The sequence below is a fragment of the Oncorhynchus kisutch genome, linkage group LG9 (genome assembly GCF_002021735.2).
Source record: "Oncorhynchus kisutch isolate 150728-3 linkage group LG9, Okis_V2, whole genome shotgun sequence".
In the NCBI taxonomy this organism is placed as follows: domain Eukaryota; kingdom Metazoa; phylum Chordata; class Actinopteri; order Salmoniformes; family Salmonidae; genus Oncorhynchus; species Oncorhynchus kisutch.
The window spans coordinates 4,069,929-4,093,444 of NC_034182.2; the positions used below are offsets into that span (position 1 = coordinate 4,069,929).

A 23,516-nucleotide genomic window follows, 5' to 3' on the forward strand; every position below is an offset into this window, starting at 1 on the left:
CAGACTTGGCTGCAGACCATTTAGTGACATCATGGCTGTTCAGATGACCTCCAGTGGCATTCCACCCACACTACAGTACCACAACAGTCATTAGACCTGGGGGTTGTGGTCAGCTCAGCGTCTGTAACACGCCAAACAATACGGCCATTTCTGTTCGTTAGGCGATCTCAGGGAATCAACCATATAGCCCATATATGTACTACGGTGTCTTACTTATCGTGTCTCACTTTGTGGTGAATGTAGATTGTTTTACCCCACTCTCACACAGTCAGTTCTCTCTTTAAGTCAACCACACATTCTTCTTTCATGGTGTCTTTAACCCTAAGGCATTTACGTGTCAAGTCCGAATGGATGAAAAGGTTTCAAGTTTTTGAGTTTCAACAGTCCATGTCTCGGGTGGCTGGAGGCTTTGGCAATTTTTCGGGTGTTGAAGCCTGTGAGAATGGCTCACAGCTGTACCTCTCTCTCTCTCTCTCTCTCTCTCTCTCTCTCTCTCTCTCTGTATAAGACGGGCTACACCTTCATTGTGGGATGGAAGCTATTTTGTTATCAGGGAAACTGGGTGATCGCCACAGAGTTATTGTCTGGTCTCACTATAAACGTCTAAATATGCCTCTCCTGAAGCATATAGCCAATACCACATTTCTCCATGTGTGTGTGTATTCTGATGATGTGTACTCCAGAAATAAAGATGTGCTTTTTGTGTCAAACAGAAAAGTGAAAGAGGCTTTACATCATAACATTCGGCTAACCAGGGAAGTTATTCTGTTGAGAAAGCTACTGGGGAGGGGATACCGAGTCAGTTGCACAACTGACTGTGTTCAACAGAAATGGGTCTTCCGCATTTAACCCAAACCATTCTGAATCAGAGAGGTGCGGAGGGCTGCCTTAATCAACGTCCACAGCGCAGTTGTTGTTGGGGGCCTTGCTCAAGGGCAGAACAGCAGATTCTTCCAGGGATTTTAACCAGCAACCTTTCTAGTTACCGGCCCAATGCTGTTAACCGCTAGGCTACCTACCACAACCTATTCATAGTGTGAATTGGCTGCTCCCATCCCAACACGTGGTAAAACTGTTTCATGCTCTCTTATGTCTCCCCCTTCCACTCTACTGACATGTATGTGGAATTGATAGATGCACACACACACACACACACACACACACGCTACATGTTCATGTTTTTAAACCTATGTAAAGTCTTTTGTCTGTATGTCTTTTTGGTTACGTGTCAGACCCCAGTAAGACCAGCCGTCCCCAGTGGCGTCGGCTAATAGTGGATCCTAATAAATCTAAATCTAGAACTACCCATACAATACCTGCTTCCTCTCCCTTCCCTGTCCATCTGTCTCCCCCGTCTCCCCCCTAGCATCAGATGAGATGAACGCCTGGTGCATGACATGCATTGTGTGAGGTGGCAGCTCTTTGATAGGCCCGTCTGCTGTCTGCCGATCCTCTTCAAGACAGGTAGTCCTGCTCTCGCATCTCACCAACGGTTTTACACACACAGATCCTCACACAGACCCTTTGATCTGTTGAAGCGCCCAATGAATACAGAAATACAGACAGATTTGTGGATAATATATCGCTGCTCTTTTCTTAACCCTGTTCAGAATGGAGAGAGAGGCAGACAGAGAGAGGCAGACAGAGAGAGGCAGAGAGAGAGAGGCAGAGAGAGAGAGGCAGAGAGAGAGAGGCAGAGAGAGAGAGGCAGACAGAGAGAGGCAGACAGAGAGAGGCAGACAGAGAGAGGCAGAGAGAGACAGAGAGAGAGAGGCAGAGAGAGGCAGAGAGAGAGAGGCAGAGAGAGGCAGAGAGAGGCAGAGAGAGTCAGACAGAGAGAGGCAGAGAGAGGCAGAGAGGCAGAGAGAGAGAGGCAGAGAGAGAGAGGCAGAGAGAGAGAGGCAGACAGAGAGAGGCAGACAGAGAGAGGCAGACAGAGAGAGGCAGACAGAGAGAGGCAGACAGAGAGAGGCAGACAGAGAGAGGCAGACAGAGAGAGGCAGACAGAGAGAGGCAGACAGAGAGAGGCAGACAGAGAGAGGCAGACAGAGAGAGGCAGACAGAGAGAGGCAGACAGAGACAGAGAGGGGTGGTTGGGGTTGCAGTCATTACAGTGCTCAGTTGGACAACACACTGGCTGTCTTTTGAAGTTTAATTCCACTTGATGTATTATTTGGCGAACACACGTTTCTCAACTGAGGTCGGCCTGTTATTTATTTATTGACATTCTTGTTGTAGTTGATGCCAAAGTCACACCAAATAGTTTGGCCTCCTGGGCAGAGAGCTTGGAGATGAGGGCTCACTGCCAGTGGTAGTTTCAATCTCTGCTCCTCATGTCCATTTCACATGTATAGGGGCTACCAAGACATCAACAGCTTTACCCATAAACACCCATCTTTATTCCTGCCACTCCAGTAGAGCCCAATCATATGTCTGACGTGCTACTTTGATACAGTGGTCAGGTAATAATGTATCGCCAATTTCCGTGTCGCCGGTGTGTGCCGAGGCACAGTGGAAGGTAGCAGGCGCATGCAGACGAACAGCGGGGTCATTCGGTTCCAACAGCCCAGACGGCTTTACGACGGACACATTCCATTTCCTGCTCCAGCAGCACTATCAGCATGGAGCCTGTCTTGTTCCACCACCTAAAGTGGGGCCTCCCTGCCAGGAGACAAATGCATCGGAGTGGCCAATTTCTATGGCAATTTCTGCTAGCGAAGTCAGTCAGCACGGTGTAACCATCAGGCACGACAGAACAGTCACCTGTGGGAGCACGGTTAGAGAGAGAGAGAGAGAGAGAGGTAGAGGTAGAGGTAGATAGAGAGAGAGGTAGAGAGAGAGAGAAACTGTGTGTGTACGTCCGTGCCTCTTTGTGTGTCTGCATGTGAGTGAGAGATAAAACATGTGTAACAGAGAGGTGGAGAAACAGGTAGAGAGGTGGAGAAACAGGTAGAGGTGGAGAAACAGGTAAAGCGAGAGGGAGAAACAGAGAGGTGGAGAAACAGGTAGAGAGAAAGAGAGATGGAGAAACAGGTAGAGAGGAGGAGAAACAGGTAGAGGTGGAGAAACAGGTAAAGAGAGAGGGAGAAACAGAGAGGTGGAGAAACAGGTAGAGAGGAGGAGAAACAGGTAGAGGTGGAGAAACAGGTAAAGAGAGAGGGAGAAACAGAGAGGTGGAGAAACAGGTGGAGAGGTGGAGAAACAGAGGTGGAGAAACAGAGGTGGAGAAACAGAGGTGGAGAAACAGAGAGGTGGAGAAACAGAGGTGGAGAAACAGAGGTGGAGAAACAGAGGTGGAGAAACAGAGGTGGAGAAACAGAGGTGGAGAAACAGAGAGGTGGAGAAACAGGTAGAGAGAGAGAGAGAGAGAGAGAGAGAGGGAGAAACAGAGAGGTGGAGAAACAGGTAGAGAGCGAGAGAGAGGGAGAAACAGAGGTGGAGAAACAGGTAGAGAGAGAGAGAGAGAGGGAGAAACAGAGAGGTGGAGAAACAGGTAGAGAGGAGGATAAACGGGTAGAGAGAAACAGAGGTGGAGAAACAGGTAGAGGGAGAGAGAGAGGGAGAAACAGAGAGGTGGAGAAACAGGTAGAGAGAGAGAGAGGGAGAAACAGAGAGGTGGAGAAACAGAGGTGGAGAAACAGGTAGAGAGAGAGAGAGAGGGAGAAACAGAGGTGGAGAAACAGGTAGAGAGAGAGAGAGAGAGAGGGAGAAACAGAGAGGTGGAGAAACAGAGGTGGAGAAACAGAGAGGTGGAGAAACAGGTAGAGAGAGAGAGAGGGGGAGAAACAGAGAGGTGGAGAAACAGGTAGAGAGAGAGAGAGAGGGAGAAACAGAGAGGTGGAGAAACAGAGGTGGAGAAACAGGTAGAGAGAGAGAGAGGGAGAAACAGAGAGGTGGAGAAACAGGTAGAGAGAGAGAGAGAGGGAGAAACAGAGAGGTGGAGAAACAGAGAGGTGGAGAAACAGAGAGGTGGAGAAACAGAGGTGGAGAAACAGAGAGGTGGAGAAACAGGTAGAGAGAGAGAGAGAGAGAGGGAGAATCAGAGAGGTGGAGAAACAGGTAGAGAGAGAGAGAGAGAGGGAGAAACACAGAGGTGGAGAAACAGAGGTGGAGAAACAGAGAGGTGGAGAAACAGGTAGAGAGAGAGAGAGAGAGGGAGAAAACAGAGAGGTGGAGAAACAGGTAGAGAGAGAGAGGGAGAAACAGAGAGGTGGAGAAACAGGTAGAGAGAGAGTGAGAAACAGAGAGGTGGAGAAACAGGGAGAGATGGTGAAACAGAGAGGTGGAGAAACAGGTAGAGAGAGAGAGAGAGGGAGAAACAGAGAGGTGGAGAAACAGAGGTGGAGAAACAGGTAGAGAGAGAGAGGGAGAAACAGAGAGGTGGAGAAACAGGTAGAGAGAGAGAGAGGGAGAAACAGAGAGGTGGAGAAACAGGTAGAGAGGAGGATAAACGGGTAGAGAGAAACCGAGAGGTGGAGAAACCGAGAGGTGGAGAAACCGAGAGGTGGAGAAACCGAGAGGTGGAGAAACCGAGAGGTGGAGAAACCGAGAGGTGGAGAAACCGAGAGGTGGAGAAACCGAGAGGTGGAGAAACCGAGAGGTGGAGAAACCGAGAGGTGGAGAAACAGGTAGAGAGAAAGAGAGAGGGAGAAACAGGTAGAGAGAAAGAGAGGGGGAGAAACAGAGAGGTGGAGAAACAGGTAGAGAGAGAGGTGGAGAAACAGGTAGAGAGAAAGAGAGGTGGAGAAACAGAGGTGGAGAAACAGGTAGAGAAGTGGATTAACAGGTAGAGAGAAACAGAGAGGTGGAGAAACAGAGAGGTGGAGAAACAGAGAGGTGGAGAAACAGAGGTGGAGAAACAGGTAGAGAGGTGGAGAAACAGGTAGAGAGGTGGAGAAACAGGTAGAGAGGTGGAGAAACAGGTAGAGAGGTGGAGAAACAGAGAGGTGGAGAAACAGGTAGAGAGAAAGAGAGAGGGAGAAACAGGTAGAGAGAAAGAGAGAGGTGGAGAGACAGGTAGAGAGAAAGAGGGAGAAACAGGTAGAGAGAAACAGAGAGGTGGAGAAACAGGTAGAGAGAGGGAGAAACAGGTAGAGAGAAACAGAGAGGTGGAGAAACAGGTAGAGCGAAAGAGAGAGGGAGAAACCGGTAGAGAGAAACAGAGAGGTGGAGAAACAGGTAGAGAGAAACAGAGAGGTGGAGAAACAGGTAGAGAGAGAGAGAAGGAGAAACAGAGAGGTGGAGAAACAGGTAGAGAGAAAGAGGTGGAGAAACAGGTAGAGAGAGGGAGAAACAGAGAGGTGGAGAAACAGGTAGAGAGAGAGAGAAGGAGAAACAGAGAGGTGGAGAAACAGGTAGAGAGAAAGAGGTGGAGAAACAGGTAGAGAGAAAGAGAGGTGGAGAAACAGATAGAGACAAAGCGAGAGGGATAAACAGAGGTGGAGAAACGGGTAAAGAGAGAGAGGTGGAGAAACAGGTAGAGAGAAAGAGAGATGGAGAGACAGGTAGAGGGGTGGAGAAACAGGTAGAGAGGTGGATAAACAGGTAGAGAGGTGGAGAAACAGGTAGAGAGAAAGAGAGGTGGAGAAACAGGTAGAGAAAGAGGGGTGGAGAAACAGGTAGAGAAAAAGAGAGAGGGAGAAACGGGTAGAGAGAAAGAGAGAAGGAGAAACAGAGAGGTGGAGAAACAGGTAGAGAGAAAGAGAGGTGGAGAAACAGGTAGAGTCTACTTGGGTATGACGCTACAAGCTTGGCACACGTGTATTTGGGGAGTTTCTCCCATTCTTCTCTGCAGATCCTCTCAAGCTCTGTCAGGTTGGATGGGGAGCGTCACTGCCCAGCTGTTTTCAGGTCTCTCCAGAGATGTTCAAGTCCCGGCTCTGGCTGGGCCACTCAAGGACATTCAGAGACTTGTCCTGAAGCCACTCTTGTGTTGTCTTGGCTGTGTGCTTAGGGTCCTTTTCCTGTTGGAAGGTGAACCTTCACCTCAGTCTGAGGTCCTGAGAAGTCTGGAGCAGATTTTCATCAAGGATATCTCTGTACTTTGCTCCGTTCATCTTTCCCTCGACTCTTGAGTAGTCTCCCAGTCCCTGCCACTGAAAAACATCCCCACAGCATGATGCTGCCATCACCATGTTTCACCGTATGGATGGTGCCAGGTTTCCTCCAGACGTGACTCTTGGCATTCAGGCCAAAGAGTTTCATCAGATCAGAGAATCTTGTTTCTCATGGTGTGAGTCCTTTAGGTGCCTTTTGGCAAACTCCAAGCAGCCTGTCATGTGCCTTTTATTGAGGAGGGGCTTCTGTCAGGCCATTCTACCATAAAGGCCTGATTGGTGGAGTGCTGCAGAGATGGTTGTCCTTCTGGAAGGTTCTCCCATCTCCACAGAAGAAGATGTGTACCTGTTTCTCTGACAGAGATGAGCTCTGTCAGAGTGACCATTGGGTTCTTGGTCACTTCCCTGACCAAGGCACTTCTCCCCCGATTGCTCAGTTTGGTCTAGGAAGAGTCTTGGTGGTTCCAAACTTCTTCCATTTAAGAATGACGCAGCCACTGTGTTCTTGGTGAGCTTCAATGCTGCAGAAATGTTTTGATACCCTTCCCTAGATCTGTGCCTCAACACAATCCTGTTTTTGGAGCTCTACGGACAATTCCTTCAACCGCATGGCTTGGTTTTTGCTCTGACATGCACTGTCAACTGTGGGACCTTAGACAGGTATGTGCCTTTCCAAATCATGTCCAATCAATTTAATTGACCCTAGATGGACTCCAATGAAATTGTAGAAACATCTCAAGGATGATCAATGAAAACAGGATGCAACGTGTTTGAATAATATATAATAAGGTATTTCCGAAATTGTAGAAACATCTCAAGGATGATCAATGAAAACAGGAAGCAACGTGTTAGAATAATTATGTAATAAGGTATTTCCGTTTTTTATTTTTTATGCATTTGCAAAAAAAATGCTAAACCTGTTTTTGAGAAGAAAAAAAACAGGCTGTAAAGTAACAAAATGTGGAAAAGGGGTCAAGGGGTCTGAATATTTTCTGAATGCACTGTATATAATTATATATATTTGTTATGCCTGTTTTGCATGTTATTTTGGCATTAATATGTGTCACATATCAGTTTGCTAACAATGTAAAAAAAAATATATATAATTGAGTTATAAAGCCGCATACAAAAATTTTTTTCTTTCTTGAGTAAGGCAGCTCCAAAATGCAGGTGTTTCAGCCTAGCTCAGTGCTTTCTGTGGTGGTGGGGCAGCCAGAGTTGGTCATGTTCTCTAGTTACGCCGTGATTGGCTCATTGTTTTGTCACTTATGGGGACATTGCGTCACTGCAAAATCTACGGGAGAGCTCTAAAATTCAAGCCCCCTGGGTGCTGCCGTAGAGTTACATTAGAAGTGCCCATCCACGAAGGCTCAAGGTCATTGGTCACAGATAAAATTACATCAAACCTTGTTATATCTACCGTAGCTTTGATTGGACTGATCATGTCAACATCATATTTTCAAAATCTTAGCTAGGAAGCTAGCAGTCTTCATTATGAATCAAGTCGACAATCTACGGGCAAATCCTTTTCAATCCTTATGAAGAGAAATTATAGATAAATTGTATCGGTGTTCATCGGCAATTAGCAATAAAACATTACAGAACAAGTTGGAAATGTGCAAATTCATCAATGAGTGGTTTGGAAGGATTCCGTGCCTAACTGCAAGCATTGCAAAGCAAGTGGAGTGGGTGAGTGTTCCAAGTTTGGGTTTAAGGTTCTCTTTTCCAAGGTTCTCTTTTCCATTCGACATTGGCCATGCTGTCAATCCAGACTTCTGACGCATTCAAAACAACTGGAAACTGTGAACTAGGAAATCTCAGACTTCAGTGAGTTCAAGAAAACTGGGAACTATGACAAAAATTAGCTCAGACTGGGAAAATAAGTTTTGAATGATCATCCAACTCAGAATTCGGGAGCTCGGGCCTCTTTCTAGAGCTTCGACCTGAAGATCGCTGACGTCATGAAAATATTCTGCTGCATAAATTATTTAATGTGCCAGGGAGATATGTATGTTGTGTAGTAAGCTGTTAGTAGCCCATGTGCCTCACCCTAATCATTTTATTCCTTTTCCCTCATAATTTAGCCTACTGTTCTGACTTGGTGTTGCACATGTAGTCTATAGCTTGTTTTAGAGAAATGTCATCATTGGAAATTGTAAGACCTTTCATTGTCTGCTTATCTACCCCCTTATTCTACGGTTCTGACTTGGTGTACAGGGAGAATACTGTAAGAATGGCCCATGTTCTGAATTCTGGCGCTGTACATTTCAAAGTGCTGAACAAATAGTTATATTGACTACGTCCGTTGCTAGCTCGCTCATTAATGTCTTAATCGAAATTACAAATTGCCTCATATTGTCGCGCTGGTATAAAGGATTTTGGAGACAGGCGCAGGAATACACAATAGGGTTTTTAATACACCCAAAACAAACAGGTATACAAAAACACTGGGCTGTACCCAAACAAAAGAGCGAGGGTAAACCTTGCTGAACGACATGGGATGATACCCGTATACACAATATACACTGCTCAAAAAAATAAAGGGAACACTTAAACAACACAATGTAACTCCAAGTCAATCACACTTCTGTGAATTCAAACTGTCCACACAAATTTCACATGCTGTTGTGCAAATGGAATAGACAACAGGTGGAAATTATAGGCAATTAGCAAGACACCCCCAATAAAGGTGTGGTTCTGCATGTGGTGACCACAGACCACTTCCTAGTTCCTATGCTTCCTGGCTAATGTTTTGGTCACTTTTGAATGCTGGCGGTGCTTTCACTCTAGTGGTAGCATGAGACGGAGTCTACAACCCACACAAGTGGCTCAGGTAGTGCAGCTCATCCAGGATGGCACATCAATGCGAGCTGTGCCAAGAAGGTTTGCTGTGTCTGTCAGCTTAGTGTCCAGAGCATGGAGGCGCTACCAGCAGACAGGCCAGTACATCAGGAGACGTGGAGGAGGCCGTAGGAGGGCAACAACCACCCAGCAGCAGGACCGCTACCTCCGCCTTTGTGCAAGGAGGAGCAGGAGGAGCACTGCCAGAGCCCTGCAAAATGACCTCCAGCAGGCCACAAATGTGCATGTGTCTGCTCAAACGGTCAGAAATAGACTCCATGAGGGTGGTATGAGGGCCCGACGTCCACAGGTGGGGGTTGTGCTCACAGCCCAACACCTTGCAGGACGTTTGGCATTTGCCAAAGAACACCAAGATTGGCAAATTCGCCACTGGCGCCCTGTGCTCTTCACATATGAAAGCAGGTTCACACTGAGCACATGTGTCAGACGTGACAGCGTCTGGAGACGCCGTAGAGAACATTCTGCTGCCTGCAACATCCTCCAGCATGACCGGTTTGGCGGTGGGTCAGTCATGGTTTGGGGTGACATTTCTTTGGGGGGCCGCACAGCCCTCCATGTGCTCGCCAGAGGTAGCCTGACTGCCACTAGGTACCGAGATGAGATCCTCAGACCCCTTGTGAGACCATATGCTGGTGCGGTTGGCCCTGGTTGGCGGAGGCTTTAGTCCAGGTCTGGGAGGAGATCCCTCAGGAGACCATCCGCCACCTCATCAGGAGCATGCCCAGGCATTGTAGGGAGGTCATACAGGCACGTGGAGGCCACACACACTACTGAGCCTCATTTTGACTTGTTTTAAGAACATTACATCAAAGTTGGATCAGCCTGTAGTGTGGTTTTCCACTTAGATTTTGAGTGTGACTCCAAATCCAGACCTCTATGGGTTGATAAATTTCATTTCCATTGATAATTTTTGTGTGATTTTGTTGTCTATGTAAAGAAAAAAGTATTTAATAAGAATATTTCATTCATTCAGATCTAGGATGTGTTATTTTAGTGTTCCCTCTTTTTTTTTTTTTGCAGTGTATATAGCCGTAGCATAACAGCTGCACCAACGCATAGGTACTCACACCACCAACGGACATGGGAACAATAACCGACAAAGACAGAGGGAACAGAGGGCACATATATAACATACTAATCAGGGGAAATGGGAACCAGGTGTGTGTAATCAGACAAGACAGTCCGGGGTTGATGCTAATGAATCCCGTTCAGTGAAGCCTAGAAAGCCAGTGACTTGGACCTCCGGAACTGGTGTACAGAATGAAAATCGGTACCGGAGGGATCCGGACACATGTACGCTCGTCGTCCCCTTATGCAATAGTTTGTACATCTCAATTGTCAGTAGAAACCACATTTGTTTAAGCCATATCAGGCAGTAAATGAGGCTGAATTAACTATTTTGCTGCCAGACAAGGCTCCGCTGATAGCCAGGTGTAGCAGTGGTAAGGTGTCGGGACTCTGCTGTTGTGACAGCTTTATGTTGGCCCTAACAGTTTGTGGGCACGGTTTGTCACCGTTATAGTCCAATTAATGTATTGTTTAGTGTTATGTTGTGTAGTGGCTTTGCTGGCATGCATCAAAACACATTTTTGGGGGGTTTTCCCAACCAAGATTTACATGTTAAAATCGCCACTGGTATCAACCCACATAAAGTGTTGATGTCATGTTGTTGACAGTGTGCTCTTTAGACAGCTAAATCAGTGTGCCTGGTGGAACTGCTGTGGTTTCAGACGACCGCAGCCCTCTAATTACAGGCTAATTATATAAACAGCTGTCTGCTAACACCCCTCTCTTTATAACACAAAGAAACACACACACACACACACAGACACAAAGAGCAGTCATTACTGCACAGTGTGTGTGTGTGTTCTTGCTGCCCTGGGGTGTTTGGGGCGATATCCAGTGCATCATACACATTGACAGCAGACTGAATGGTGTTGTTGAGAACAGAAGCTGTTCAGGCTGCGTGAGGAGCAGGGTGCTTGGCCCATGCCACTGACATCTTTATGGTAGCCTTCTCCCGTCTCACTGACGAGCCATGCAAATGATCTATGCACCAATGTGTAGATCCACCTTTCTTCTGCTGTGTGTGTATGAATGCATGTGTTTGTGTGCATGTGTGTGAATGAGAGAGAGAGAGATTGTATTTTGTATGATTGAGCTTTAGTATGCACACTGTAGAGGGCCTTGTTCATTTCCCAGTGATTTTAAGAGAAGTACTGCCTCATCAAGGCTCTCTATAGAAACCTGTATCTGTTATTCACCATGACTTTTTATGTGTTCAGCATTACATAATAGATGCCAGGATGAAACGGTGCCTGCAGTGATCTCTGCAGGATTCAGTCAGAGCTACTTTTGAGGACTGTTGAGTGGTTTCACCTGAGCTGAACACAACAGGGTGGTATATAGTCAGCACCAGGATATGCTACGCTAGCCGTGGTTAAAAGGCACCTCTCAGGCTGGTAACGCTAGGCTAGTCTAAATGATGTAGCATACGAGGCACCTCTCTGAGCTCTCAACTCCCAGAGGGGAACAGCTGTCTCCCTCCTCACTTTTAGACTCCACAGCCTGTTCCCTCTCCAGGGCCTTCCATGACACCTGCTTACCACAGGCTCAGACTCCATACTTTACTCTGCTGTGGAAGGAGAACAGTCATTTCCCACATATATTGGTTTCTCGAGGCGTTTGGTCCACTGAAGGCGACTGGTGACTTTTTCTATCTGTGTCTAAAACACTACTGCCTCTAGATAGCCTACAGAGAAATTAATAACCTGAGTGGTTTCTGTCAAGGTCAAACTTAAGAGACATTTTGTGATGTATATAGATATGCCTACAGGTTCCCTTGGACATATTGTAATGTTCATGCATGTTCTGTATTTCTCTGATACTGTGGACAGTGTATGCCTGCCTTTGCTTCAGCATGTTTATGTGCATGTATTTGTCTAAGTCCAGGATCTCTCTCTGCTACAGAACTCCTGCTGCTGCTGTTACCTCAGTACTACTGCTGCTACTGTTACCTCAGTACTACTGCTGCTACTGTTACCTCAGTACTACTGCTGCTACTGTTACCTCAGTACTACTGCTGCTGCTGCTACCTCAGTACTACTGCTGCTGCTGTTACCTCAGTACTACTACTGCTGCTGTTACCTCAGTACTACTGCTGCTGCTGTTACCTCAGTACTACTGCTGCTGCTGTTACCTCAGTACTACTGCTGCTGCTGTTACCTCAGTACTGCTGCTGCTGTTACCTCAGTACTACTGCTGCTGTTACCTCAGTACTACTGCTGCAGTTACCTCAGTACTACTGCTGCAGTTACCTCAGTACTACTGCTGCTGTTACCTCAGTACTACTGCTGCTGCTGTTACCTCAGTACTACTGCTGCTGCTGTTACCTCAGTACTACTGTTGTTGTTACCTCAGTACTACTGCTGCTGTTACCTCAGTACTACTGCTGCTGTTACCTCAGTACTACTGCTGCAGTTACCTCAGTACTACTGCTGCTGTTACCTCAGTACTACTGCTGCTGTTACCTCAGTACTACTGCTGCTGTTACCTCAGTACTACTGCTGCTGTTACCTCAGTACTACTGCTGCTGTTACCTCAGTACTACTGCTGCTGTTACCTCAGTACTACTGCTGCTGTTACCTCAGTACTACTGCTGCAGTTACCTCAGTACTACTGTTGCTGTTACCTCAGTACTGCTGTTCTGCTGCTGTTACCTCAGTACTACTGCTGCTGCTGTTACCTCAGTACTACTGCTGCTGCTGTTACCTCAGTACTACTGCTGCTGCTGTTATCTCAGTACTGCTGCTGCTGTTACCTCAGTACTACTGCTGCTGTTACCTCAGTACTACTGCTGCTGTTACCTCAGTACTACTGCTGCTGTTACCTCAGTACTACTGCTGCTGTTACCTCAGTACTACTGCTGCTGTTACCTCAGTACTACTGCTGCTGCTGTTACCTCAGTACTACTGTTGTTGTTACCTCAGTACTGCTGCTGCTGTTACCTCAGTACTACTGCTGCTGTTACCTCAGTACTACTGCTGCTGTTACCTCAGTACTACTGCTGCTGTTACCTCAGTACTACTGCTGCTGTTACCTCAGTACTACTGTTGCTGTTACCTCAGTACTACTGTTCTGTTGCTGTTACCTCAGTACTACTGCTGCTGTTACCTCAGTACTACTGCTGCTGTTACCTCAGTACTACTGCTGCTGTTACCTCAGTACTACTGTTGCTGTTACCTCAGTACTGCTGTTCTGTTGCTGTTACCTCAGTACTACTGCTGCTGTTACCTCAGTACTACTGCTGCTGTTACCTCAGTACTGCTGCTGCTGTTACCTCAGTACTACTGCTGCTGTTACCTCAGTACTACTGCTGCTGTTACCTCAGTACTACTGCTGCTGTTACCTCAGTACCACTGCTGCTGTTACCTCAGTACTACTGCTGCTGTTACCTCAGTACTGCTGATGCTGTTACTTCAGTACTACTGCTGCTGTTACCTCAGTACTACTGCTGCTGTTACCTCAGTACTACTGCTGCTGCTGTTACCTCAGTACCACTGCTGCTGTTACCTCAGTACTAATGCTGCTGTTGTTACCTCAGTACTGCTGCTGCTGTTACCTCAGTACTGCTGCTGCTGTTACCTCAGTACTGCTGCTGCTGTTACCTCAGTACTACTGCTGCTGTTACCTCAGTACTACTGCTGCTGTTACCTCAGTACTACTGCTGCTGTTACCTCAGTACTACGGCTGCTGTTACCTCAGTACTACGGCTGCTGTTACCTCAGTACTACTGCTGCTGTTACCTCAGTACTGCTGCTGCTGTTACCTCAGTACTACTGCTGCTGTTACCTCAGTACTACTGTTGCTGTTACCTCAGTACTGCTGTTCTGCTGCTGTTACCTCAGTACTACTGCTGCTGTTACCTCAGTACTACTTTTGCTGTTACCTCAGTACTACTTTTGCTGTTACCTCAGTACTACTGCTGCTTTTACCTCAGTACTACGGCTGCTGTTACCTCAGTACTACTGCTGCTGCTGTTACCTCAGTACAACTGCTGCTGTTACCTCAGTACTACTTCTGCTGTGTTACCTCAGTACTACTGTTGCTGTACCTCAGTACTACTGCTGCTGTTACCCAGTACCCCCTACTCAGTACTACGGCTGCTGTTACCTCAGTACTACTGCTGCTGTGTTACCTCAGTACTACTGCTGCTGTTGTTACCTCAGTACTACTGCTGTTGTTACCTCAGTACTACTGCTGCTGTTGTTACCTCAGTACTACTGCTGCTGCTGTTACCTCAGTACTACTGCTGCTGCTGTTACCTCAGTACTACTGCTGCTGTTACCTCAGTACTACTGCTGCTGTGTTACCTCAGTACTACTGCTGCTGTTACCTCAGTACTACTGCTGCTGTTACCTCAGTACTACTGTTGCTGTTACCTCAGTACTACTGTTGCTGTTACCTCAGTACTGCTGTTCTGTTGCTGTTACCTCAGTACTGCTGTTCTGCTGCTGTTACCTCAGTACTACTGCTGCTGTGTTACCTCAGTACTACTGCTGCTGTTGTTACCTCAGTACTACTGCTGTTGTTACCTCAGTACTACTGCTGCTGTTGTTACCTCAGTACTACTGCTGCTGCTGTTACCTCAGTACTACTGCTGCTGCTGTTACCTCAGTACTACTGCTGCTGCTGTTACCTCAGTACTACTGCTGCTGTTACCTCAGTACTACTGCTGCTGCTGTTACCTCAGTACTACTGCTGCTGTTACCTCTACTACTGTTGCTGTTACCTCAGTACTACTGTTGCTGTTACCTCAGTACTGCTGTTCTGCTGCTGTTACCTCAGTACTACTGCTGCTGTTGTTACCTCAGTACTACTGCTGTTGTTACCTCAGTACTACTGCTCCTGTTGTTACCTCAGTACTACTGCTGCTGTGTTACCTCAGTACTACTGCTGCTGTGTTACCTCAGTACTACTGCTGCTGTTACCTCAGTACTACTGTTGCTGTTACCTCAGTACTGCTGTTCTGCTGCTGTTACCTCAGTACTACTGCTGCTGTTGTTACCTCAGTACTACTGCTGTTGTTACCTCAGTACTACTGCTCCTGTTGTTACCTCAGTACTACTGCTGCTGTGTTACCTCAGTACTACTGTAGCACTGACTGTCACTCTCTGTCCATATCTCCTGTCCTCCCTTTCTCCTGCTCCTCTCTTCCGCCCATCCCCCCATCCTCCTCACTTGTCAGGCGTGTCATGATAGTGCAGAGTGATTGGGATGAGAAATGGCCTCATCCCACTGGAGAGAGATACTCCACACTGATCTCATCACTAGAGGACTGAACGCTGTAGTGACCTCCTCATACACCGCATTGATTCACACACAGACACACACACACACACGCACGCACGCACGCACACACACACACATACACAAACACTCATACACACTTACATGGCACGCTCATGACACACACGGCTGTGTCATCCTTCACCAGCCCTGGGCCATAGAGAGGACACTCACCTGCTATTGCAGTGCACCTAACTGAAGACCTACTTTACCATCCTCCTCCTGGAAGTGGGTTATTTGAAGGTCACACACTCAACAGACCAACATGTAGAGGTGAAGTTTATAGGATGCAGACTCTTCAGTCCTTAAGAGTCCTTACACAGTCCTCCAGTCCCCAAGGGTCAGCCCTGGTATCTTGTCCCCATTCAAGTTTCCATCAGGAATCACACTGAAAGAAGATCATATCTGTGTGCTGCTCATAGTAAGGAATGCTGTTTTAATGTTAGGTGAATGTTCAGTGACATTGGAAGTGAATCCACCTGCCCTCCATGTCTATCTACTGAAGTACGTGGCAGATTATGATCCTTATCTGGTGTGTGTGTGTGAGTGCGCGTTTGTGTGTGTGAGAGTGAGAAGGAGAGAGAGTGAAAAAGTGGCAGATAGAGCAAGGGAGAGAGTTAGAAAGAGGGAGATTGGACAAATTAGTTCAGAGAAAGTGCTGACACCAGTGTTCTGCTTGCATTCTGTTTGTTTGTCCCATCATGCAACAGCGCAGTGTAAATACACAGTAATTACTGGCCACAGCTCATATTGTTTTTATTCAATCAGATGACAGTTGTTGGCACCATCACATTTAGCCCATGTTGTGGGCCAGACAGCTTTCTTTCTTTTTTCATGTGTCACGAGCAATAACGCAGGGTCACAGACGGGTCACGTGGTGCCAGTGAGGGGCATCTGCTTTGGGAGGCGGGCAGAAGGCTGACATTATTATTCACTGGGCTGTCAAAGTACAGAGCATCCAGGATGGCATGGAAGAAAAAAATATTATGCCCTGCGCTACCAGCAGCCACAGACAGGGGGAGCCGGTGGACTTTAGAATCCCACAGACAAATTGAAAGAGGGATCTTATTGTGATAGGTCCACACCGCCGGAGCCTGCTTCCTTTGTTGCCTCCCAACTGTCGCACCCCCCCTTCCTTCTCTCCTCTCTCACTCACACACACACACTCTCTCTTTCTCTCTCTCGTTCTTTCTCCTGCCTCATCTCCCCTTCCTCTCCCATCCGTGGATGAAATGAACAGCACCAGGAGAGGTGGTGTGGATCAGACAGACAGACACAGTGAGTGGGACTGGAGGACAGGGGTTTCTTCACTGCTGTACTGACTGTGAGCCTGGAAGAGGCTGCAGCTGGCTGGGCTCTTTGTGGAGATAGACGTACCTGTGGAGAACGGACACTGACACAGCTGGCTGCCAATAACACTCAACTGTGAGAGCCGCCGTGCAAGAGGTGCATTTTACTGTGTCGTCGGTGAATTTAGGTATGTGTGTAGGGGGGAAGCGGTATCGTGTGCGTGTGTATGTGTGTGCGTGTGTATGTGTGTGCGTGTGTGTGTGCGTGTGTGTGTGTGTTTTTGCATTGAATGATGCATGTATCAGTCAGTTTTTTACTGTGTGGATTAACATGGCATAGTCTCTTTTCTCATGCTGATGTCAATTGGCTGGTTGGGTTGTTTTGTTTCCTTGGCAGAACAGGATTTTATTTCTGACCCCATTCAGGGGGTTTTGATTACAAATTCATGTTTACAATGTTGTTGCGGTGCGAGAGAGAGGGAGAAATGAGAACGCGGTAGAAAAAAACGTTCCTCCGATGTGGTCGGCAGATCAACTTGTTCTTCAAAAGTAGGTTATTCATGAATTCCTCGGACTTCTCAACGCTCATTATAAAACGCTCTCTGGCTGACAGATTGAGATTGCCTTGTGTCTGTCTGTGCGCATGCTCTCCAACAGACGGAGCGCTTGAATGTCGTTGCCTTGGGCTCTGAAAGATGAGATAGAGGACCTAAGCATTGCCAGGCGTTGGGCCAAATCACTGTCTTTTAGTGTCTGCTGAAGGTTAGGGGCACATTTCTCTCTGGTTCCCTCCTAGCATTATCAATGGAAATGACGAGTCCATTCAATCATCCTGTTTCCGTGGGAATTCCATTGGTTCGAGGATGTGTGCCCTCTTGGTTTGCTTGAGATGGAGGATATTTCAAGAGGATATTGTAGGCACAGGAGGCTGTTGAGGGTAGGACGGCTGATAATAACATCTGGAACAGAGCGAGTGGAATGGCATCAAACACATGGAAATACTCCACTCCAGCCATTACCACAAGCCTGTCCTCCCAAATGAAGCTGCCACCAATCTCCTGTGGTTGCAGGCTATGTGTGTGGAGTGGGTGTATGTCAACACTGTATATGGTGTACGTGGGATTGTGTGATGGTACAATAGTGGAATATATGGGGTCAGACAGCCATGCAGAGCGAGACAGGCAGACAGACAGATGGAGACAGACAGGGAGACAGACACAGTGAATGGTAGTAGTACAAATGTGGAATATATGGGGTCAGACGGACATGCAGAGCGAGACAGGCAGACAGGCAGACAGACAGACAGACAGACAGGCAGACAGACAGACAGACAGGCAGACAGACAGGCAGACAGACAGGCAGACAGACAGGGAGACAGATAGACACAGTGAATGATAGTAGTACAAATTTGGAGTATCGGTGAGACTTGTGCCCATTCCAGCCCTCTTGCTCGCTCTCTCTCTCCCTGGAGCTTTGCCGTTGCCTCCCTCTCTCCTTCCCCTTCGACCCCTCCCTCGTTCCCTCCCTCCATCCTGCTGAGGAGGCAAATTTAGAGTGGGCGAGCTTTAGCCCATTCATAATTGCGATGGGGGGAGAAGTGGAGAAGGAGGGAGGGGGAGAGAAAGACCCCCCCAGAGACCTCATTACGTATTTATGTCTAGATGTGTAGACATTTTTCTCAACACATGTTTGCCTCATTCACCAATTAACACCCTCACTCCCAATCCAACGTCTGTGTTGACAGATGTTGAACCGATAGAACCGTGCTTCTGTATCTGCATTGCCTGCTCTCTGGGGGTTTAGGCTGGGTTTCTGTATAAGCACTTTGTGACAACTGCTGATGTAAAAAGGGCTTTCTAAATAAATGTGATTGATTGATTGATAGAGCTCACACTGGTCCATGCTTTGGTGTTTGTTTTTGCATAATATGCTAATATTGTCTATTGTGACATCCTGGGTTTGACTGTTGAGTTATTCCAGACCACAGGAAAAACGTACGGCTGGTCACATGATCAGGACAAACTCCTGGCCCTGACCATGACACCTGCTCTTAGGCCTTACCGAGTTGTTATTGGTCTTTTCCTCCAGGGGGCGTCATAGACAAGGACCTGCGTCACTACCTCAACCTGCGCTTCCAGAAGGCCTCAGTGGACCACGAGCTCCAGCAGATCATTAGAGACAACCTCTACCTCCGCACCATACCCTGTGAGTAACCCCCCCCTGACCCAGTCCCCAATCTCCCGCCCTCTCACAGGGAGATATTCTTCATCCACCCCAGCCTACCTGTCCAATAACACACGGCATCGTCTATGTTTCCTGGCCATGCCACCTGGTAAAACCAGCTGTGAGATATCCACAGATCTGGTTCAAATCTCACTTTACAAATTTGGGAATACGTCCAATAGGTACACAACCAGTAGATTCCTTCCAATTGTTGAAATACATTGCCATTTGAATCTTCTGTCTACATTCCCAGCCTCCGCTTCTTCTCCAGCAGCTACCGACTCTCTGTTGGTCTGGCTGGGTTCAGTAATGGATGGTCTAGCTTCATGATTTGGCTGGAGGGATGAACCTGGCCTTCTGCAGCTGTCTGTCTCAGCGGAGGGTGGTCTCAGATTGAACCTTGGCAGCGCCATTCTGTAATCAGCACCTGAATCTCAGCAGGCAGGCGGGCACCATAGTTAAGGCCTATTTATTGTAAAACCATGCCAGTTTTAGTCAACTGAGCTGGGAGACTATCTAGCTAGCCCTCCAGCACTGCATTTCAAGAGCGTTGGTCTACTAATGGATTGTGTGTATGTGTGTAGCAGTGCTCCTACATAGCATTTAGACTGAAACAGTCAAAAGAGATTCAATCCTTAGTCATGTTTATGTTGCATTGGCAACAATGCATATACAGTTGAAGTCAGAAGTTTACATCCACTTAGGTTGGAATCATTAAAACTCGTTTTTTCAACCACTCTATACATTTCTTGTTAACAAACTATAGTTTTGGCAAGTCAGTTGTGTCATTCACAAAGTAGATGTCCTAAGTAATCTTTCCAACAATTATTTACAGACAGATTATTTCACTTATAATTCACTGTATCACAATTCCAGTGGGTCAGAAGTTTACATAGTTGACTGTGCCTTTAAAAATTATGTCATGGCTTTAGAAGCTTCTGATAGGATACTTGACATTATTTGAGTCAATTGGAGGTGTACTTGTGGATGTATTTCAAGGCCTACCTTCAAACTCAGTGTCTCTTTGCTTGACATCATGGGAAAATCAAAATAAATCAGCCAAGACCTCAGGACAAAATTGTAGACCTCCACAAGTCTGGTTTATCCTTGGGAGCAATTTCCAAATGCCTGAAGGTACCACGTTCATCTGTACAAACAATAGTACGCAAGTATAAACACCATGGGACCACGCAGCCGTCATACCGCTTAGGAAGGAGACGTGTTCTGTCTCCTAGAGATGAACGTATTTTGGTGCGAAAAGTGCAAATCAATCCCAGAACAACAGCAAAGGACTTTGTGAAGATGCTGGAGATAACAGGTTCAAAAGTATCTACATCCACGGTAAAGCGAGTCCTATATCGACATAACCTGAAAGGCAGCTCAGCAAGAAAGAAGCCACTGCTCCAAAACCGCCATAAAAAAGCCAGACTACAGTTTGCAACTGCACCTGGGGACAAAGATCGTACTTTTTGGAGAAATGTCCCCTGGTCTGATGAAACAAAAATAGAACTGTTTGGCCATAATGATCATCGTTATGTTTGGAGGAAAAAGGGGGAGGCTTGCAAGCAGAAGAACACCATCCCAACCGTGAAGGATGGGGGTTGCAGCATCATGTTGTGGGGGTGCTTTGCTGCAGGAGGGACTGGTGCACTTCACAAAATGGATCATGAGGAGGTAGGACAATTATGTGGATATATTGAAGCAGCATCTCAAGATATCAGTCAGGAAGTTAAAGCTTGGTCACAAATGGGTCTTCCAAATGGACAATGACCCCAAACATACTTTCAAAGTTGTGGCAAAATGGCTTAAGGACAACAAAGTCAAGGTATTGGAGTGGCCATCACAAAGCCCTGACCTCAATCCTATAGACATTGTGTGGGCAGAACTGAAAAAGTGTGTGTGAGCAAGGAGGCCTACAAACCTGACTCAGTTACACCAGCTCTGTCAGGAGGAATCACCCAACTTATTGTGGGAGGCAATTTAAAGGCAATGCTACCAAATACTAATTGAGTGTATGTAAACGTCTGACCCACTGGGAATGTGATGAAAGAAATAAAAGCTTAAATACATCCTTCTCTCTGCTATTATTCTGACATTTCACATTCTTAAAATAAACTGGTGATTCTAACTGACCTAAGACAGGGTATTTTTACTAGGATTAAATGTGAGTAATTGTGAAAAACTGAGTGTAGATGTATTTGGCTAAGGTGTATGTAAACTTCCGACTTCAACTGTAGATGAGTATTCTGTAGACACTGCATACGGTTTCTCATCAAGGTTCTTGTCTCTCATGATGTTATGGAGGAGATTATGTCTAATCCATAACATCAAATTTGATTTGTCACATACACATGTTTAGCAGATGTTATTGCGGGTGTATCGAAATGCTTGTGTTTCTAGTTCCAACAGTGCAGTTATAGCTAACAAGTAATGTCTAACAATTGCACAACAATTGCACAACAATACACACAATTAAAGTAAAATAGCTGATGAGCATGTCGGCGCACCATAGACTAAAATACAGTCGAATAGAATAAAGTATATACATACTGAATGAGATGAGGAGTGCAAAATATGTAAACATTATTAAAGTGACTAGTGTTCCAATTATTAAAGTGGCCAGTGATTTCAAGTATATGTATATAGGGCAGCAGTCTCTAATGAGCTAGTGATGGCTATTTAACAGTCTGATGGCCTTGGAATAGAAGCTGTTTTTCAGTCTCTCGGTGCCAGCTTTGATGCACCTGGTTGAACAGGCTGTGGCTTGGGTGGTTCTTGTCCTTGATGATCTTTCTTTTTTTTAATGATCTTTTTGGCCTTCCTGTGACATCGGGTGGTGTAGGTGTCCAGGAGGGCAGGTAGTGCACCCCCGGTGATGCGTTGGGCAAACCGCACCACCCTCTGGAGAGCCCTGCGGTTGCAGGCGGTGCAGTTACCGTACCAGGCGGTGATACAGCCCGACAAGATGCTCTCAATTGTGCATCTGTAAAAGTTTGTGAGTGTTTTAAGTGCCAAGCCAAATTTCTTCAGCCTCCTGAGGTTGAAGTGGTGCTGTTGGGTGGATCATTTCAGTTTGTCAGTGATGTGTGTTCACTCGTTTAATGGTCCTCATGATATTTGTCTGTACAACATTTGCTCTCAAAAATGCCATCTTAGGTGATAGTAACTGGAAGTGTGTGTGTGTGTGTGTGTGTGTGCGTGCGTGCATCCTCATGCATTTTTGTGTGTGTGGGTCTGCTTCTGTGTGTGGGTCTGCTTCTGTGTGTGGGTCTGCTTATGTGTGTGGGTCTGCGTGTGTGTGGGTCTGCTTGTGTGTGGGGGTCTGCGTGTGTGTGGGTCTGCTTGTGCGTGTGGGCGCATCTGTGCGTGTGTGTGTTCATAATGTATTACCCTAGCCATGCCGTTCCAGCCCATCTGTCTGTATCTATAATGGAGAGACATTCTTCAAGGCACGTCAGGGAGATTTCATTAGGCCCATTTTGCCTCTCCTCTGTGGACAGGGAAATGAGAGGTACAAGAAGGCCTATTTGTTAGAGGCGGGCACCAGTGTTATTCTCCCATAACTCCATGAGGTGGGTTTGTGGAGGGGGGAAGGGAGGGGGAATGAAAGAGAGAGCGCTGGCAGTGAATGATCAGAGGAAGTGTGAGTCATTATTCCCACAGCACAGGAGCTGCATGGCCTTGGACTTCCATTGACTGAAGCGTGTGGTGCTAGGAGAGAGAGAGATGGACAGATGAGAGACAGAGGAGGGACAGGCCCAGTGGAAGTGGGTGGGGGAGTGTGGGAAAGGAGAGAGAGAGATGGACAGATGAGAGACAGAGGAGGGACAGGCCCAGTGGAAGTGGGCAGGGGAGTGTGGGAAAGGAGAGAGAGAGATGGACAGATGAGAGACAGAGGAGGGACAGGCCCAGTGGAAGTGGGCAGGGGAGGGTGGGAAAGGAGAGAGAGAGATGGACAGATGAGAGGCAGAGGAGGGACAGGCCCAGTGGAAGTGGGTGGGGGAGTGTGGGAAAGGAGAGAGAGAGATGGACAGATGAGAGACAGAGGAGGGACAGGCCCAGTGGAAGTGGGTGGGGGAGTGTGGGAAAGGAGAGAGAGAGATGGACAGATGAGAGACAGAGGAGGGACAGGCCCAGTGGAAGTGGGTGGGGGAGTGTGGTGCTAGGAGAGAGAGATGGACAGATGAGAGACAGAGGAGGGACAGGCCCAGTGGAAGTGGGTGGGGGAGTGTGGGAAAGGAGAGCGAGAGATGGACAGATGAGAGACAGAGGAGGGACAGGCCCAGTGGAAGTGGGTGGGGGAGTGTGGGAAAGGAGAGAAAAGAGTGATGACACACCTCATAGGATGAGCGTGACAGACCAAAAGACCTGTTACTAACAACCTCACCCAAACTTGTAAAACTAGACAAAATCCTGCAACCATGGAGAGGTAAATACCTGTCTATTTATGGAAAAATTGCCCTGATTAACTCCTTAGTCACATCTCCATTTACTCACTGTTGCAGCTGTCTATCGTTGTCTCTGATTGGGGATCATATATAAGTTGTCATTTTCCTTTTGGGTTTTGTGGGATCTTGTTTTCTGTTTAGTGTCTGTGACTGACAGAACTGTTTGTTTTCGCGGTGTTATTTTGTTTAAGTGTTTATCATGAACACTTACCACGCTGCGCTTTGGTCCACTCTTCCTACCACCAACGAGAGCTGGAACAGAGGAGGGTGGCAGCGGTAGGAGGTAGGGA

The 23,516-nt window shown here is 47.1% G+C and overlaps 1 protein-coding gene across 9 annotated transcripts in view; it reads left to right on the top strand.

Annotated features, from left to right (window-relative positions):
* The window catches only part of magi2a (membrane associated guanylate kinase, WW and PDZ domain containing 2a), a 275,882-nt gene that overhangs the window by 64,974 nt on the left and 187,392 nt on the right, over positions 1 to 23,516 (top strand). For 8 of the 9 annotated variants that reach the window (XM_031831557.1, XM_031831550.1, XM_031831551.1 and 5 more), the window contains exon 2: positions 18,644 to 18,760. In XM_031831557.1, coding sequence (XP_031687417.1) covers positions 18,644 to 18,760 — 117 coding nt within the window. Of the gene's footprint in view, positions 1 to 16,414; positions 16,744 to 18,643; positions 18,761 to 23,516 lie in introns of those variants that run through there. The other variant, XM_031831555.1, reaches the window with a different exon arrangement.